This window comes from Mastacembelus armatus, chromosome 1 (genome assembly GCF_900324485.2).
Source record: "Mastacembelus armatus chromosome 1, fMasArm1.2, whole genome shotgun sequence".
Lineage (NCBI taxonomy): Eukaryota > Metazoa > Chordata > Actinopteri > Synbranchiformes > Mastacembelidae > Mastacembelus > Mastacembelus armatus.
The window spans coordinates 6,195,896-6,213,443 of NC_046633.1; the positions used below are offsets into that span (position 1 = coordinate 6,195,896).

Genomic DNA, 17,548 nt, shown 5'->3' on the forward strand with positions numbered 1-17,548 from the left:
TCATCCCTAAATGAACTAGAATTCAAGTTACTGTTTGGATTTAAGATGTAAGCATTGTTAATTTGAGTATGAAAATCAAATTTTCAGCTAATTGACACACTGGCAGTGGCATCTCCTTGACAACATAAGCAACCAACCCTACAGCTCATCCCATACAGATATTGCTAAATCGTGCTTTGTATATAGAAATGTTTGACTCCACCCTCTTCAAATGACTCAGAAAACTCTCAAAACTTTGGCACAATTTAATGTAAGACCCCCATCACTCCTAGTAAGAAGCTGATTAAGGACATACGTTTTTCATGTTCCTTAATTTTCTGTGGATCCAGTTGAACTGCAGTGCTAGTGTTTGTTCCCCTTTAGTCGTAACAGATCTTGTTAGTTTTCTGACTCTCGTTGAGCCTGCTCCAAGTAATCAGCTAATTATGCTCAGAATATATTGTTGAGCTATGCTTGCAGAGAGAGCATAGATGTTCATGTGTTTTTTTGTTTTTTACATAAATGACTGCGTGAGTAGGTTTCTCCAGCCAGATTCATCTCTACTTGTATGATTTCATTCCAGACTTAAATCACAATTATGATACATAATACTGAATGCATTGCGTGTGTTAAAGCCAAGCTCTGCACAACGTCTACACTGCCTTGCGTGTATGTTTTATGGACACGCTGTGCATTAAGGCTGCGCTGGTACTGAACACGCAGGACTGAAAAAAGAAATGGGACTCCAGCACGTCAGTGGAGATTTTAACCATAGGAAACAAGAACATAACTGTTTAGAGTACATCGACTCTCGGAAATGCATGACACGGGAGGGGCAGGAAGACAGGAAAAGGAGAGGGAAATGGATGAACAGAGGAGAGATATTTGTTACTGAAGCATCAAAAGTTGAGATGGAGACAAAGACAAGACAGGAACATTTTTCCTCCATATCCTTCCCTCCAGCTGCAGTATATACTAAGCCATAGCGATGAGTGCAAATGGTTGAGTGTCTTGTTTGTTGAATAGAAAACTCTGCAGCTGCTGACATATCTGACCATTAGATTGCCTTTGTTGTATTTGGGAAAAAGAATAAACACTCTAGTTGGATCCCCAGTCTTGCTTGATTCTGACTTGTACTCATGTATGCAAGAGATTTTTCAGCCACAATAATTTCTGCCCTTTATGCTTTTAGAGAGCAGTTGGCCATTATTTGTGTCCCAGTTGTCATTGCTTAGCCCTTTTCTTTCAAATCCAATTTGAAACTTAATGTTGCAATGAGTTAACAGGCTGTTAATTTGCATGTATACTACAAGAAGGATTTTTAATATGAGCCTTTCTTTAAGCTAAAAAAACCGTCCATTTCTTTACACTCTTCCTAACTGGTCGTTTTTAACTGGTAATGGCTTTTGGTTTGTTTATAAATACTTGCAGTCTAAACACAAACATGACCCGATGTTCTGAGCAGCAGCAGCTGTAGCAGTCCGCAGCTCCTGTCTTATCCGAAGCAGAGACAGTTGTTTCCTTTGGGTCCAGGTCTCGTCTACTTCAAAACCAATTAGCTGGGACTCAAGTTGTGGTCATCCATCTACCTTGATTCTGCCATAAACATGTAGCATAAACATAGTGCAAAAAGAAATGCGAGCCTGCCTCCAGATATGCTCATCTTTGTAAACGTAAGCCACAGCATCACATAGAGATCGCCAGCGCCAAAGTCCTTAAACGGGTTTAACATGAAACCCTTCACCTCATTAATCATGCACAGTGACATGTGCCTGGGACAGAAAAGTTGTGATGCGGACAAAAAGGATGTTCTTTAAATCTCTGGAGAGCCTGTTCATGTTTGACAGATGTGCGTTCCATCAGTTATATAAAATAACGTGCCACGAAGGCCCTACCGTGCAGTCTGGCTCATGGATATGAATTAGAATATAGCCTTAATGATAACATTTACCTCCACTGTATATACAGCACAGTGGCTGGGGCTGTAAAGGATAGTAACAAAATGTCATGGTGGAACATATTAACAGCTGATGATGTCCATATGTTAGCATGGATAAGTGTTGCAGACTGAGATTAGCACAAAAAATTACATTCAGTGGCTCATTTAAAAAATACAACAAAAAGTTAAATATACACTAATACTTTTAAATTTGATTTTGTATTTTTTTATTATATCTTTCTAAGATTTTTTTTTTTTTTTTTTTTTAACTAACCTTTTCTGATGCGCTCCCTTTCATTGATACCAAATATGTGCATTTTAATTATGTTAGTTATCAGAATATAAAAGTTGCTCTTGTGCTTATTTTTAGGCCACTTTTCCCCCCCTGGATCTGGTCAGCTTTGTATTTAGACTTCCTCCCTTTAGAGTTGCAGAAGGTGGACATGTCAGCCAGCTTTCAGCTATTGTTTGCCCTTGCTGCATCTTACGCAGTCCATCGATCATAACTGCTACTTTAATCTCCTATTCTCAAACATGTGGGTGCATTTTTTTAAATCAAATAATAGCTTCTGTTTTTACCAAACTGGCAAACACATTCCCCCTGTTTGGGAGTCACTGCTTTGGAGTACTGACCCATATACCTTACAGTATATGCACACTGATATGTCGCTGTAATTTGTCATCTAAAACTGGAGTTGTTAATCCACAAGGGTTTTCAGTTTTACCGATTTACCCTCACCCATTTGTCTTTAAATCCTTTTCTTCGTTTCTACCCCACCAGTATTGTCTGTCTTCTTCCTAGCAGCTCAGAAATGTAGTGGAATCCTTGTTATGAAGTATGAAAGAAGGCTGCCATCCCAGAAAGACCAATTACACCATCCTGCTTCACTGCCTCACTGCTCACAGCCCGGTGTGACTCTGTAGCAACTCTCAGATTTATGAGTTTCATATACCCTTAAGAAAGTATATGGCCTTGGTGGAGCAAGGTCATGATAAAAGGGTGCTGATCAATATCTGAATGAAAAGCCATTTGGGAAGTTTTTAGGGCTTTTTTCCCCCTTCTTTCTCCCTGAATGCAATATCTGCAGAGTATTGATTGTCCAGGGCCAGTAGTTAGTCAAAGGCTATCTCCTTTGACTAACCCCTTTGCAGTGTGTCAGCCCCCCCTCTTCCTCGTGATAGATTGGTATGCTTCCAGCCACTGTAATTACACCATGGGACCAGCAGGTCATTTATTTTGCTACTTTCACCATTTGCCAAAAAATCACCTTTATCTTAAGAATCCAGCAGTTTCTTGTGCAACTAAAGCAGGGAAAAAGACACATAAAACACCACTGTTCTCCAGTATGGAGAGCAGAAGACTGGGGGTCAGCCTTTACTCGTAGATCATCAGCGTATATTAATACTGTACATTTACTTTACTGCCCCATGCTGTGTCTGAGTTCAAGCTCAGTGCCATCCTTCTCCAGAAAAGGCCTGGGGAGTTAAATGTTTAAAACTCTGTAATCTTAAGAATTGATATTCATATTAGAGGGATAGATAGAGCACTGTCAGGTTACAGCGCTTGAGAACACACAGCGAATTATTAGAAAATCCTCTGAATATAATGCAGTCCAGAACAACACCAATAACTATGACCTCAATGTAAAAAAACATAAATGGAGTAAGACATTTATGACACTGACAAAAAAGGAAGAAATATATAAATAGAGCCCATTATTAAAGCCCATTATTAATTTGTCTAATTACTCAGGATTGTGAAACAAAAGGTGTGAAGAAGCTCAACATTTGGCTCTGAGGTGCAGTATAGTATCAGATATTCAAAAGGTCTGAAGCTGTATGAAGCTGTGCAACCCACCAATATCAACTATCTGATAAATTATTCAAAGTGTATAGATATTTAAAATTTAAGGTGTTTTATCTCATTTGATGTTGTTGCTGCTGTTCCTGTTTTTTTTAATTTTTTTTTTTGTTTTTTTTTAAGTTTATATTCTCAAATGAAGCGATAACTACATGGTAATTATATTTAGGCAGACTTCTTTTTATATGATCACCTCAATCACCCTGCAGTGGAATTGCTGCACTTGACACAGGCACACACGCACTGAGCTATAAGTGCTGTATAATGAGCACAGCCATATGATGGAGAGAGGGGAGGAGGTGCTCATGAATAGCAGACAGCCTTGCTAGATGAGATTGCGAAGCCTTGTGGTCTTGCATCACACTGAAGCAGGTCACACAACCCAGTATACAGGCTTGATTTATTTGTTTGTTTAATAAAGTATTAGTGGGCCCCTTATCCTAACAAGTAAGAACAGTTTATTGTTTGCAATTGTATTTTTTCAAAATCATAAATTAAACACAAATTCATTATGGACAGTTTAAAAAAAAAAAAAAAAGTTTATATTTTTGAATTTTTGCTTCTTAAAGTGAAACATTTTGTTAACTTAAAAGTGGTCCCGTGTTTGTGGTATAAATATGAATTAAAAGCCTTTCGTTAAAGTCCCAGTCTTCAGTGACCTTGAGCTCCTCCACTGTTTTTCTTTTAGGATGTGTTAGGACGTGTGCACGAGTTCAGATTTGTCATAGGATTCAAGATCAGCTCTGAAAGCTAGAGGTCAGAAGATTATTACAATGGACTAGTAATGGCAGAATTATGCAACTCCGGTCCAGTGGATGCCCTCATTACCTTGCAGTAGTGGTGATAAATGGCCTTAAATGCGTGCTGTCAAAATCACAGGAAAAATGTGACTCTTCATCAAAAATACAGATGGTACCACTTCAGCGCTATAGCGGTGGAAGTCTGTATATACTGTTTATTATGTCTTTGATACTTCAATAATATTCATGAGGCAAACAGTGAAACAATTTTAACTTTAAATATTAATGTACTTCCATTGGATTGGAAATAGATAAACACATACTTTTTTCACAGCATGACATTGACAATTCTGTCCTATGGTCAATATTTACAACCTTACTAAACACAACACTATGAACCCATAGAGTCTGATATAATTAGTGTGTAATTGTCTGGCTTTTTTGTTGGTGAATTTACACTGAGTGTAATTGCTGCTAATTGGAAGCTGCACACTAAGCTGGTGGTAATTAGGGCTTGATTTGCATTATTTCATTTGGCTGCACTGCATTATGGGGAGTCTGCAGCCTTTTGCCTCCCACCCATGGGAGTACTTTGATCCTCACAAGCCACCGATGTTGTTGAGATGCAATATCACTCCCTCTTTTTTTTTTTTTCTCCCAGATCACTTTTTGAAAGCTCTTGGATAAATTGGAGTTAATTGGGAGGAGTGGTAGATGCTTATGTAGTCTTGCTAATGAGTGTGTGTGCACTCATGTGTTAACAGAAAATTCAGTGAAAAAGGAGTTAATGAGAGTGATAAAACCAAAAGATGTAAATGTACACACACTTTGTCTCTGTAGCTTGCATATAAGATTTAGTTTTTAGTTGTTTTTTTTTTTCTCTCTGATCCTATGAACACTCTTTCATTAGATATGTTTTCATAAGTTTTCACCTCACATCTGATCACTCGTTGCATACTATTAAAATTCATATTAAAGATAGACTTATTAAATTCTTGATTGTGTGATTAATAATCAGCACAGACAAATTTCCATGTGGGCTGTCAGTTCAGAGGATAAGATGGAAATGTTGCCATGTCTGTGACCCTAACATTACCTCTGGTGTATCATGTAAACAACATTAGCTGAGGTGAATTAACATACACACATAGATGTTCTCCTGTATATCTCATTGGAGTAGGAAGGAGAAGCATTAATACACATGTAGAAAATCACTTCAGCGCGACTTAATCATGCCAAACAATTTCAGTGGGAAGGTATTTGGTCCTGTTTCATTTTAATTTGAGTCTGGAGATACTATCGAAGCGATCACTGCCACAGTTTGACAAAGAGCCAGTTCTCCAGCAACCAGTGCTCAGCATGACAAATCCTCAATCTATTCCTGCTCTCCCGTTTCTTCTAAACACATGGTTTATGCAAATCATAGCAAAATGATTCTGGGGATAGCGGCAATGTTTGAGCAATTTGAGGGTTGCCAATAGGAGCTGGCATTAATATAAAATAGGCAAGGGGAGAAATCTCTTCTGCATATACAGCTCTCATTGACTGTACCCAAATTAATTTAGCAGAAAGGTTATGAATGTTTGTGCCAAAGTGCAGTCACTTGTAGTGATATATGAAAGCATATTCACTCTGCATGTCCTGCTTTCTATGATAAAGGTCATGCTGTCATTTACATAATATCAAATGCTTTGAAAATAAATCCATTCAAAACTGTACCTTTTCTTTACCTCTCCATATACACGCATGGTAATCTCTAGTTTTTCTGAAAACCCAAGTTCAAATGAAACAATATAAATATACAGGAAGAAAACTGGAGTGTTTTCATTTTCAAATATCAAGTCAGTTTAAAAAGAAACTTTGGGGCAAGAAACTGAAACAGAACTGCACAGAGATGGATGCATCACTGTTTTCAGCCCAGACTGAATGGATGCTGATGGAAAACAATCATTTGTCCTTGTCAGCAAATGAACAATTGTGCTTTTGAAACAGCTATCCAACTTTCAGGACCTGCAGAGAGAATCTATTAACATGTTTAAGGTGTTCATTTGATAATGATAAGCACTGGACGCTGTACAGTACAGTACAGGACTACCTGGAAACCCACTCATCTTAGTATCTTAATATTATTTAGTAATAATTTTCTTAGAGGGCTCTTGGATTGAGATTGTTTTTGTTTGTTAATGCTACATTAGTGTTGTATAATGGGGTTGGGGCTACAGGAAAGTGCAGCAGTAATAGTCTCTGACAAAGGAAAACATGTCAGGAATTGGACAAAAGCCCATAAAAAAGAAAAGAAAAAAAAACCAAAAGGGCCAAAAACACATTTTAGCCAACAGTCAGTACCACTGACGTTATACTAGTTCAATTAAGTTCAAATAATGTGATTTCTGTCATCAGCTGTCATAACATGATCCAATGTACTTGCTTGTTATTTGGGTAAATGACACCCATATGTCAGGGAACAGATTATTGTAGAGACTGTAGTTAACATAGATCACCTGGCCCCCTATTTTTCTGCCTGCTGTTCTTTCAAAATAAGCATTTCATTAATCCTGAACTGATTCGCATGCTGAACACTCTATACAGTTAAACCATTAGATCTACTTAGACACCAGCTCTGTTTTGATATAAAAGGACAATTTAGTATCGTAATTGAAATCTTAAAGAGCCCGCTGGTAGCGTCTCCTTGCTGCATGTGTGTTGAGTTTATTAAATTGAAGGTTTAATTGTTTTGTTAACTGAGAACATCAAGGCCACATAAAAGGAGAAACATGAGCTTCCACATTCATCATTTATGTTGGTAAATTCCTCAAATTTACAACTGCAGAGCTCTGAAGAGGATTCAAAAGATGTTTAAAGACAAGAGAGGGTGCAAAACAAAAAAAGTAATTGCTATTTACTGCTTCAAATAAAACTCTTCTAGACCAGGTTTCATCATGAGCCAATATAGCCTACCTTAGAAAAGCTTGGTAGGGCTTGAAAGGCTCACAACATTTTCTTAACACACAAATTTAGAGCCTATTTAACTATTGGTCTGATTTTAAAAAACGTACACACGCTCCTGTTATCAGTTTCTGTGTCTCTCTTCCACTTTCATCATCAGACAACAGTCACTTCAGACTTAACCAGTGTGCCTTCCAGACACCTTTTATGACTGAACTAATTACTAATTACACAAGTGGTTGGCGTAAGCCACAGCACAACGCTGGCCCTTTGTTATTTTAATTGTTGTTATTTTGAAGAATGGTGCTTCAGTAAATTCTGCCAAGGATACCCTAAGAGGATGGATGAGCTCTGAATAATTTATCATCTTTGTGGAAACACACTCAGCGTGCAGTATGGGGGTTGCGTAGCGCTCTACATCTCCATTCTTGTTATGGTGGCGCTCTCATCAGGGATTGATGACGAGGTATCTTTCATCGTCCGTCTACCTCTTCTACCATCCCATCATTAGGACTTCCATTGTCGCTTGCTCATGGTGCGCTGGATAAATATGACTGGCAGAGATGGTCTTTTTTGCTGTGACTAATTACTCCAGCCAATGGTTCCCCTCCTGATGGATTAATGTGTATTGTGTGAAGCGGACAGACCCCCCCTCTTCCATGAGATGAGAGATGGGTGCGTCCTGATTCGGAGCTGCGCGCCATGCACAACCTTGATAATTATTTTCCTAGATGAATACCATTGCAGGCAGGATGATGAAGTGGCCATTTGCATTCAGAGACTATCACATGCAAACATGGAGCAGGGTCTTTGTCACTGGCGAGAAATCTGGTCCCGCACAGACCGGCATCCCTTGTCTCTTTCCAACTTGCTTTCTGCACCCATACACACTCTCTCTCCCGATTTATTGCTTTGGCTGTACAAAGTCTGTATCTTTTTTTTTTTTTTTTTTTTTTTTTGATTTCATAGTAAAAAGTTTTATATTGTGAAACCATTTGGTTTTCTGTAGTTGTCTTGTATACACAAAAACTAAATGCACTCCTCTTTTATCTACAGGTGTAAGATGTGAGCATTCTCCACTTTTTATTTAACCTTTTGTAAATGTTTTTTTTTTTTAAATCTAAATAAATCAAGCAGTCAGTGGTTTTCATTAGTCAGGGCATATGAGGTTTTAAAGGACCATCTTGGAAATTGTATTTATTTTTTTGGGTAAAGCTCCTTTCCCTTTTAGAGGCCCCTGTGTGACCATTGCTATTGAACTGAAGATTTGCGAGGAGCCCCTGGCCCAAGCAGCTTTCACGAGTAGATCCCATAAAGTATGCTGGGGTTCTCCTGTCACAGCTTGTGCCACTGGAACCATAATCTGTGTCTTCCTACACCTTTGCATGATACACTTCCATCATGAACAAGCTGATCATTATTTTGAAAATTTGCTTTGGTTTTGTAAACCTTTTTAAATTAGTTTTGACAAAAGTTCTGTTTTAGGATTGGTGATTCTTGCCTTGTTTGCGTTCAAGGCTCAGCATACTCAGATGTTGGTCTGTGGGGAAACATCAGTCTGTGTTTTAATGTACCACATGTCAAACTTAATAAGAATATTTAACCTGCTGCTCAGCTAATTGTCACTTAGTGAATCAGCAGGTTACACACACTTAGTAAAGTGGCGCTGAAGATATTTATGGCATTTCACAAACCACAGTAAATTGTAGAAGTCTGTTTAATAAAATGATGGACCTACAATTACAGTACAACTTCAGGACAAGCCTAGCCTAGGATTTTCTTAATTCCATAAAACTATTTAACACTGTTAGTCTCATTGGAGAGCCTGGTGCATGTTTCTCTGTTCCTACTTGAGCTGATAATCATTGACACGTGATCTATTTAAAACAATAACTAAATGAAATGGCTTTACATGCTGTGTTATTGACAAATTAATAACTTTGGTTGTATGCAATGTATATTTTAAGAATGCTTGTGCCTCTAAGCTATGGGTAATGAATAATATAGATTATATATTTAATTCATTCATTTAAAAAAAATAAAAGTAATGTTTTATTCCAGACTCCCTGGTAAAGGGAGATGTAAATTGGTCAGGAAAATGGAGGTTAGACACTGGTTAATATTGGTAATTCTGTCCATCCCCTTCTGTTTGTAGTGGCCTGCTCCTGATCCCACTAGCTGTGAATCCTGACAAGATGTATCCTGCTGGGCTTGAAATGAGTCTAGAATGGAAGCACGTGCCACAGGACTGCGTGGAAAATGATCACGCTGTCGTTTGCTCATTTTTCTGTGACGGTACTTAGTGCTCAGTTCTTCTCAAAGAGAGAGAGAGCAGGAGGAAAAAGAAGGAAATTAAACGGAACACCTTAACTACTGAGAACAAGATACTGTTATTGTCATGTACAGAGATTCAGTGATTTGGGGTCTAAGCTTGTGGATAAGTGAATGTTTTTAAAGAGTGATTGTGAGGGTTAAAAAAAACACAATGCTGGCTTTATGTATGCTTGCTCGGGCTGAGTGCTAATGCCGAGCTGCTATACCATGCTGGCTGGTAATTGCTAACACATGTGCTACTTCTGTCTCGTTGCAGCCGGCCGAGGGAGTTCTGGCGCCTGGACTACTGGGAGGACGATTTAAGGCGGCGACGGCGCTTCATCAGGAACCCCTTCGGATCCACTCACTCAGAGGCTATCCTCAAAGCCGCGGCCGAACACGGTCAGTCTCATCCACCAGGTCCCCTCATTCCTGTCTGTTGTTTGCACTCCTATTCTTTACACACTTGGTAGTAGCACCAGGTACAAGGCAATAAAAATTAGTCCTCCCATTACAATAAAAGATTTACTGTACAACAAAACTCAGTAAAATAGCACCCGCGTTGAATTACAAACAGGTTAATTTCATACACTACCTCAGATTATGCAAAGCTGCATTAATACCAGCCTGAGTGTCAGCATACTTTACTCAGAAATTCAATTGTTACTGGCTCTGAATGACATGAAATTTGAAGATTTGTTCATTTTTTTTCTTTGCTGCACAACAGTGGCTGATATCAGCGGTAAGTAACATCTGCATCCTTGCGTCTGTCCTTCCACTCTTCTGTTTGTTCTCTTTGAGAATTTTACATTTGAATGAGGACTAATTTGGGGATTTAAGTCTTTGGTGCATTTCTCTGCACAATAATTCACTAGATAAGAGGTAAACATAATAAAATAAATACATTTTATGGTCAAAAGTAAACATGTATTGTGAGGTGAATTTATGTTGGAGCAATATGTTTTATAGGATTTTCAGGTTAAATATTATGCTAGGGAAACGCCAGCTGCAGTACACCAAACATTTTTGTTGAACAGAGAGTCTGTATTGTTCTTGGAGCATATTATAAATGAGGGAGAAATGAAATGTGGTTGTGAAAAATTCAATATTGTGCTCCAAAATTCAGGGTTATTATTAAAAGCCACAATTTTGATAGGCCCAATCAATTTCCATCATTTCTGTGCATGCCAGCGAGACAGTATCTATATATTATACAATATCTAAATGACATGTTCCTGCCTTAACACCAGTAATTATATTTCTGTCCCAGAATCCCACATTTCTGCACAAATCAGGGTTTGCAATTGATGACGTGTTGGACCCACATTTACATTTTCAGTCAATTACTCTCTCCAATAAGTGCCATTTCTTTACCAAAATCTCCTTAGTGTGTCACCTGCAAAAATTCCCATAAATGTGACATCATTCACAAAAGCAAATGGCAGGTGTGACAGGAGTCAATAAGAATGTGATCTAAAAGCAATATATGTAGAGGATCACAGGATCCTAGTAGACCTCTGGGCTGCAGTAATGGCTGCAGTGCGCAGGCAGCTGGAGACCGAGCCCAGTCCAGCTGGGTTGTTGTTCTTCTGCCGCAAGCCTCAGAATACTACTCTGTTTCCACCTTTATTCCTCCTTGTTTTCGCTTCAGATAGATCATGACAGACCAGACATATCACATACCAGGCTGTCACTGACTTCTTTTAGAAAATGTGTTGAGTGTGTTCTACGAGTTGGTCACACAGATATTTAGTCTGTATTCAATTTTATTTAAAGCTATTTCAGCTTATGTGCTGCATATATTCATCACTGGAGGGAAAAAAAAAGACAAATTCCTGCAAACATTTTCTTACAAAGTCTAGTCTGTGTAAAAATAGCCAGCAGCCAGTTGTGGTGAGAGTATGATACCTCAAGAGAGTATACTGCACTGCCTGGCTGAAGTATGGGAATATATCATTAAAATAGCTCTTTGACATTGAAGCCTGACGGCATCCATTTTCTGATGTAACCTTTCGTCTTGTTTTAGTCGACCCGACATTTGTTACGGAAGTGCAGCTCAAGATGAGAATGCAGGGCTGAGTTTTCAAACAGAGCAAAAAGGTCATATCTGGCTGTAATTATAGTCATCAGATGCAGAGGGGAAAATGCAGTCTCACTCTCTAAGAAAATATTTGGTATAAGATCAAGCCTAAATTTAGCCTAATTTTCTAGCTACTTGTGGCAGCACTTTTCAGATCACATACATCGGTATAAAAGTAGAATTTCATTTGAAAATATTTAGCATTTTTACTTGGTAATACATATTATAACAAAGTTTTATTTTATTTTTAAGAGGGAAATGTACGTCTTTTCCTTGAAACATGGAGAAAAATGTGCATTTCTGCATTAAGGATATAGACAACTGTTATCATTCATACTGCGCCAAGATGATTTCCACAGGAGAGTGTGTGTGTGGCTGCCAGTAGGCTTGAGTAGGCTGTTATGTATTTATGGCTGGAAAGAACCATCTTGTCTGGGGATTGATTTGGTCTGGTCCAGGGCCTGTGTACCAGAGGTGGCAGTGTAAATACCTGAAGACTAATGTCTTTGTTCTGGTAATCAATACTCGCCTCATGACCACACTCCTGGCTACCCTCCCGTTAAAAACAAATTTGTTAATTTTGACAATTTAATTGCTGTGACCATGCATGCCTTGAGATGTATAAGCAGGTAGTTGAACCTCACGGTTGGGAAATGGGGTCTTGGAAAAAGTATAACCTGTTGGGATTTATGCAGGTTCCTGCTCTGTGTGTGATTAGTGATGAGGCTGAAGTAGTCTGGTAGTTCCCTGTTAATGTGGCATGCCTGCCCTTTGCATAGACTGTTCATAATTTTAATCTTTTTAAATTATGCTTTAATTTAAACGATGCACTAAATTTTAAAAAGCTATTGAATGAAAATGTATTTTGCTCTGTCAGTCATTGCCATGAGCGTTTTCTATAGGTAATTTCAGTTAATTCCATTTTTTACATGCACTTGGATTGTTTTGTGTGCAACAGTTAAATTATGTATTTTTATGATGAACAGTTTAATTTCTGTTGCACAATTCTCCAGCCACACACACACACACACACACACACACACACACACACACACACACACACACACACACACACACATATATATATATATATATATATATATATATATATATATATATATATACATACACATACACACATACAAGCATGTACAATACCACCAAAGCCTCAGGGTTGTCAAATTAAAAGAAGTAGAAATACACAGTATCTACTTTGGGAGCAGAAAGAGTGAGACGTTGGCATGTAGCTTGTTACTTGTGTGCACATTTCTAGATATGTTTCTATGTCTCTGCCCCTGGTTTAAAAAACGTTTTTCTTGCTGTTGTAATAGATTCAGCCAAAGAAGTTGATGACTGGTTATTATTCTGATTGCTGTCACTTCAGTGTATATTATTCTGAGAAGTTATTAAAAACTTTTGTTTGAGGTTAATTGGAGCAGCAGGGTTTTGGATCCATGCAGTCATGATGTTTCACTGGATCAGACATTGCTAAGGCTTTTGATAGTGTATGTTAGTATCATCTGCCTGCTGGGGTGGGAATTGTTGAGTGTGTTTACAGTGAAATGCAAAGAGGTTTAACTACATCTCTGTTTTTTAAGCTCATCTGACAAGTCCTCTGTCCACTTGCTTGGTGTGAATACAATGCCATGTGGTACGTATTAGGGGAGCTGGTAGTAATTTCAGTGCTGCTAACTAAAGAATCCTCCAGGGAGGCTTAATTACAGGAAGACCATTCTAAATATCAGTGAGCTGCATATTTTCCATGACAAGAGATTTTTTAGCCGAGCTCCTCTAGCAGTTTCAAAGTATATAGCCGCATAATGAGGCCATGCATTTTAAGGAAGTGCAATTGATCTCCCCTCAGGTGGTGATGAAAAAAATCCATTCGTTATGTGATCAGAGAGTGACTGGATTAAAACTGTTGCATTTATCAGAACGCTGGATTAAAAAACATAGACGTGCACAGATGCAGTGAACGCTCTCACCATATTGCCAGCTCTTTTTCCAAAGAGGGAAGACTTGCCAGCCATTCTTTGTACTATGGACTTGTGACTGTGGATCCTTACCATGCACCACTGGGGAATGCAGGGCTCTGTAAATGTTTGCAGATTACCGTTTTTCTTAAATAATCCATTTGGAACCTCAAGTCATGTTCAGTTGAAATCAAAATGGGCAGTGTGCGACCCTCATTTTGTTTAAACGTGTTTGGATAATCTTTATGTGGAATGGTGTTTGTTTTGAAGTATGTTAAAGGGCGAAATGCTTTTAGGGTGAGGATTATGTCAGTCTTTTGTCTGTCTCGTTTTGTTTGCCTTTTTCAGTTTGCCTGCCTGCATGCAGCTCTGTGAAGGCTGAAAATGCACAGCAAGTCAGCACTAGGATTAACTGGCGCAGCAGTACTGATAAACCTTTCAAATACTATCAATTCATCTCAAACTGATGTGTTCTATGGAGATTGTTAAATTAATGTAGTTTTGAAGTGTTTTGGTTGGTTTGGTTCATATTTCTTTCTGCTTGCTATGCTTATGTTTTAGCACTGCAGTACTGGCAGCTGTAGCTTAAAGTGAAAATAAGCTAACATTTCTCTTCTGAGCACATTTCTGCCTTATTAATCTGGAATGTAGAGTTAGACGACATTTCTTTCGCCTTGTTTGCTCGTGGCTGCTCATAAGTAGTCCCTTTTTTTTAAAACAGAGAAAAGTTGTCTGAGTTGGGTGCTTGATTTCAATACAAAAAAAAAATCCCCTCAAAAATATGATCAGTAAAACTTTTGAATTTCATCAAGCTGTGCCAAAATAAAGTCAAACTGTTTATTTGTTAACCTGTAAATCAAAGTAATTTAACCTTATGTTTATGTTATTGTTGTGATATGTTAAAGGTATAATTAAAAAGCCCCTTTTCCTCTCTAGCATCCGAGGAGGATATTCTCAAAGGCAAGCAGTCCATCAGGAGTCAGGCTCTGGGAAATCAAAACTCAGAGAGTGATACGTTACTCGACGGAGACGATGACACTCTGTCGTCCTTAGAGGAGAAGGACCTAGAGAACTTAACAGGTAAAGGAGAAGCTCATCCTCCTCACCTCTCATATTTCTGCCTCTTGGTTGGTTTCAACCCTCCCCATCCAGCTCCTTCCTTTCTCTCCTGCTGCCCAGACAAAATAAAGAAATTACTCTCCCACATATGCATTTCCATTGTTTTGACTTTGCTGAATAGAGAGTTATTTTGCACTCTCTTAGGCCAAGGTAGGCTATGGCTGAGTTTCCAGTATGAAATTGTTGGTGTTTTTTTATTTTTTTTTTTTTGTTGGATTACTTGTTTGACATTGCACACTCCTTATAAACAACTGGGCAACTTTTTCATCGTGGCACATAACGTAAGGGCGAGCTAGTGAAAACACAGCATCTTCAGTGGAGCTCTGCATCAGGAAGACAAGCTGAGCAACAACTCTGTAAACATTTTTTTTTTTAGTCCAGCAGTAGCCAAGTTTATTTCAGGATACTGTTTACCCTGAAATAGGACATTATCTGATTCAAGAAAAGCAGCATTGCATCAATAAAACCTCAAACTGTGCATCATATGAGCCCGATCACATGACTACAGCACAGCCTTAAATTTGATTTGATTCAACCTTTTTCTCTTGATATGTCTGATATTTAAATCATCTTAATTAAATATCATATAGTGCGCTAATCGGATTGCAGCATAATCCGCATCTTTATGTGCAGTGACAGCGCCCAGCAGACTAAGCTGCATTAATGGGGCTCAGGGTGCTGTTAAAATAACGCAAACGGATGACAACGCGATTAAACACTGAATAAAACGACGCAAACACTGCGAGACCCGAGCTGAGGTTGTCGGGAGAGGTTCAGCATCTCCTCTTAAGCAGCTGTCTGCTTCAGGTGTAATTGAATGTCTTTGAGTGAGTGGAACAAAAAATGTTATTTTAAGCCACGGACAACATGTCAGTACTCACGGGGTTCACGGGAGGCAGAGGAAAGGGATATATATCTGTTTATTCCATCCGTTCGCAGGAGTGTGAGGGCGCTCAGGGAAATCAAGCCGGGCCCTGAGCCTCCTTTCTCCGCAGCGCACATCTGCAAACACAATGCCTCATATGTGCAGAGCCGGGCAGAGCTTCCACCCACAGCTCCCCTGAGCCGAGCTCTCATTGTCATACTGGCATAAATTAAGATTGATGAGAGATTAAATAGAGCTTCACCCTTCAACCCGCAGTCAATTCATTCAGACGGATTGTCGATTTGTGACAATTATGTCTCAAGCTTTTTAGAATATTTTCTTTTATTTTTGTGTGACTATTAGACTTTGGCCTGCACTATTTGATTTCACTCACTATGCGCATGTGTCAGGCAGGAGGACCTATAATGTTTGTTTAGAAATTTATACTGAATTTATGGTTTAATTGCATATTACAAGTTACTGTGTCTGTAACAGCCGAAGACTTTAGTTTATAATAATCCCGCAACACTAATGTTAATATTTGTATAGAAACAATTATTTGGCGAAACAGTCTCAACTTTAAAAAAATAGTCACAAATTGTAGTTTTATTTTTCTCCTTTGTCTTTGTCCGCTTAGTCCAAGATTAGAATCACCACCGTGTGTTTGAAAAGTTGTGAGTAAAGTTGGAGGCAGGCAGCCATCAAGTCGCTGCAATGGCTCGTTAAGTTTATAAGTTTACCTTTACTGTCGGTAGCTTTTTAAAAAGCCATGGTGCGGCTGTTTGCTGACCGGCTCCTGTGTGTCCTCCAGGCCCAGTAAACTTGAGCACCAGCGCTCAGCTGGTGGCTCCGGCCGCAGTGGTGAAAGGCACCCTGTCCGTCACCTCCACCGAGCTCTACTTCGAGGTGGACGAAGACGACCCGGTCTTCAAGGCCATCGATCCAAAGGTAAGAGACTCGATCTTCATTGATCACGTCTGACTGTCACTATAAGAGGCCACACTGCAGTTTCCCGTAGTGTTGAAAAATTCAGCCTCGGCCAGTTTTCTGTGTGCACTGATACCTCGGTATCTATAGGCCTGTTTTAAATAAGCATAGAGTGTTTCCACGTTTAACATCTGCTAATGGTAGAGCGAAGAAGAGATTCAATGAATTGTCAGCCTGTTGTTGAAGTTGCACTATGATGAGATTTAAATTAAAACATGATGTAAAAAAAAAAAAAATATATATATATATATATATACATGTTCTAAAAGTACTTTTGTATACTTTTACTTTCTCGAAGAAAATGTTATAAAGTAAATGTAACACATGAGAAACTGCTGCATGTTGTTTAGTGGCGAATAGAAATGACAACTTTAAATAATCAAAGCAGCTGTAGGAGAAAGACCATAGGATCAGGCCTGTACAGCACAGCAGCAGTCATCTTCTTTTAGCTCTGCAGCATTTTTTAACTCTGCATCTCAAAATAATAATAATAATAATGATAATAATAATAATAATCAAATCAAATCACATAAAAATAAACCTATACCAGCCCTTTGTACTGGCTAAAACATAAGATCCCTTTTTGGAGTTGAACTTCATGTTAACAGCAGAGGACTGCTGACCTACAGGTGGTTTTCTGTTCAGTCTGTGCAGTTTTACACTGTATCCCGTGTGTAGCTGTGTATGTTTGAATAAAATCAATATCAGTTTCTTTAAGCGTGACTTTCTATCAGAGATCATTCAAA

At 38.6% G+C, this 17,548-nt stretch overlaps 1 protein-coding gene across 4 annotated transcripts in view; it reads left to right on the plus strand.

The window, feature by feature from the left end:
• Positions 1-17,548, plus strand: part of lrba (LPS-responsive vesicle trafficking, beach and anchor containing) — a 162,781-nt gene that overhangs the window by 80,943 nt on the left and 64,290 nt on the right. For 3 of the 4 annotated variants that reach the window (XM_026303424.1, XM_026303427.1, XM_026303425.1), the window contains exons 37-40: positions 10,056-10,180; positions 10,506-10,520; positions 14,768-14,911; positions 16,627-16,763. In XM_026303424.1, the coding sequence (XP_026159209.1) occupies positions 10,056-10,180; positions 10,506-10,520; positions 14,768-14,911; positions 16,627-16,763 (421 nt within the window). The remainder of the gene's footprint in view (positions 1-10,055; positions 10,181-10,505; positions 10,521-14,767; positions 14,912-16,626; positions 16,764-17,548) is intronic. The other variant, XM_026303428.1, reaches the window with a different exon arrangement.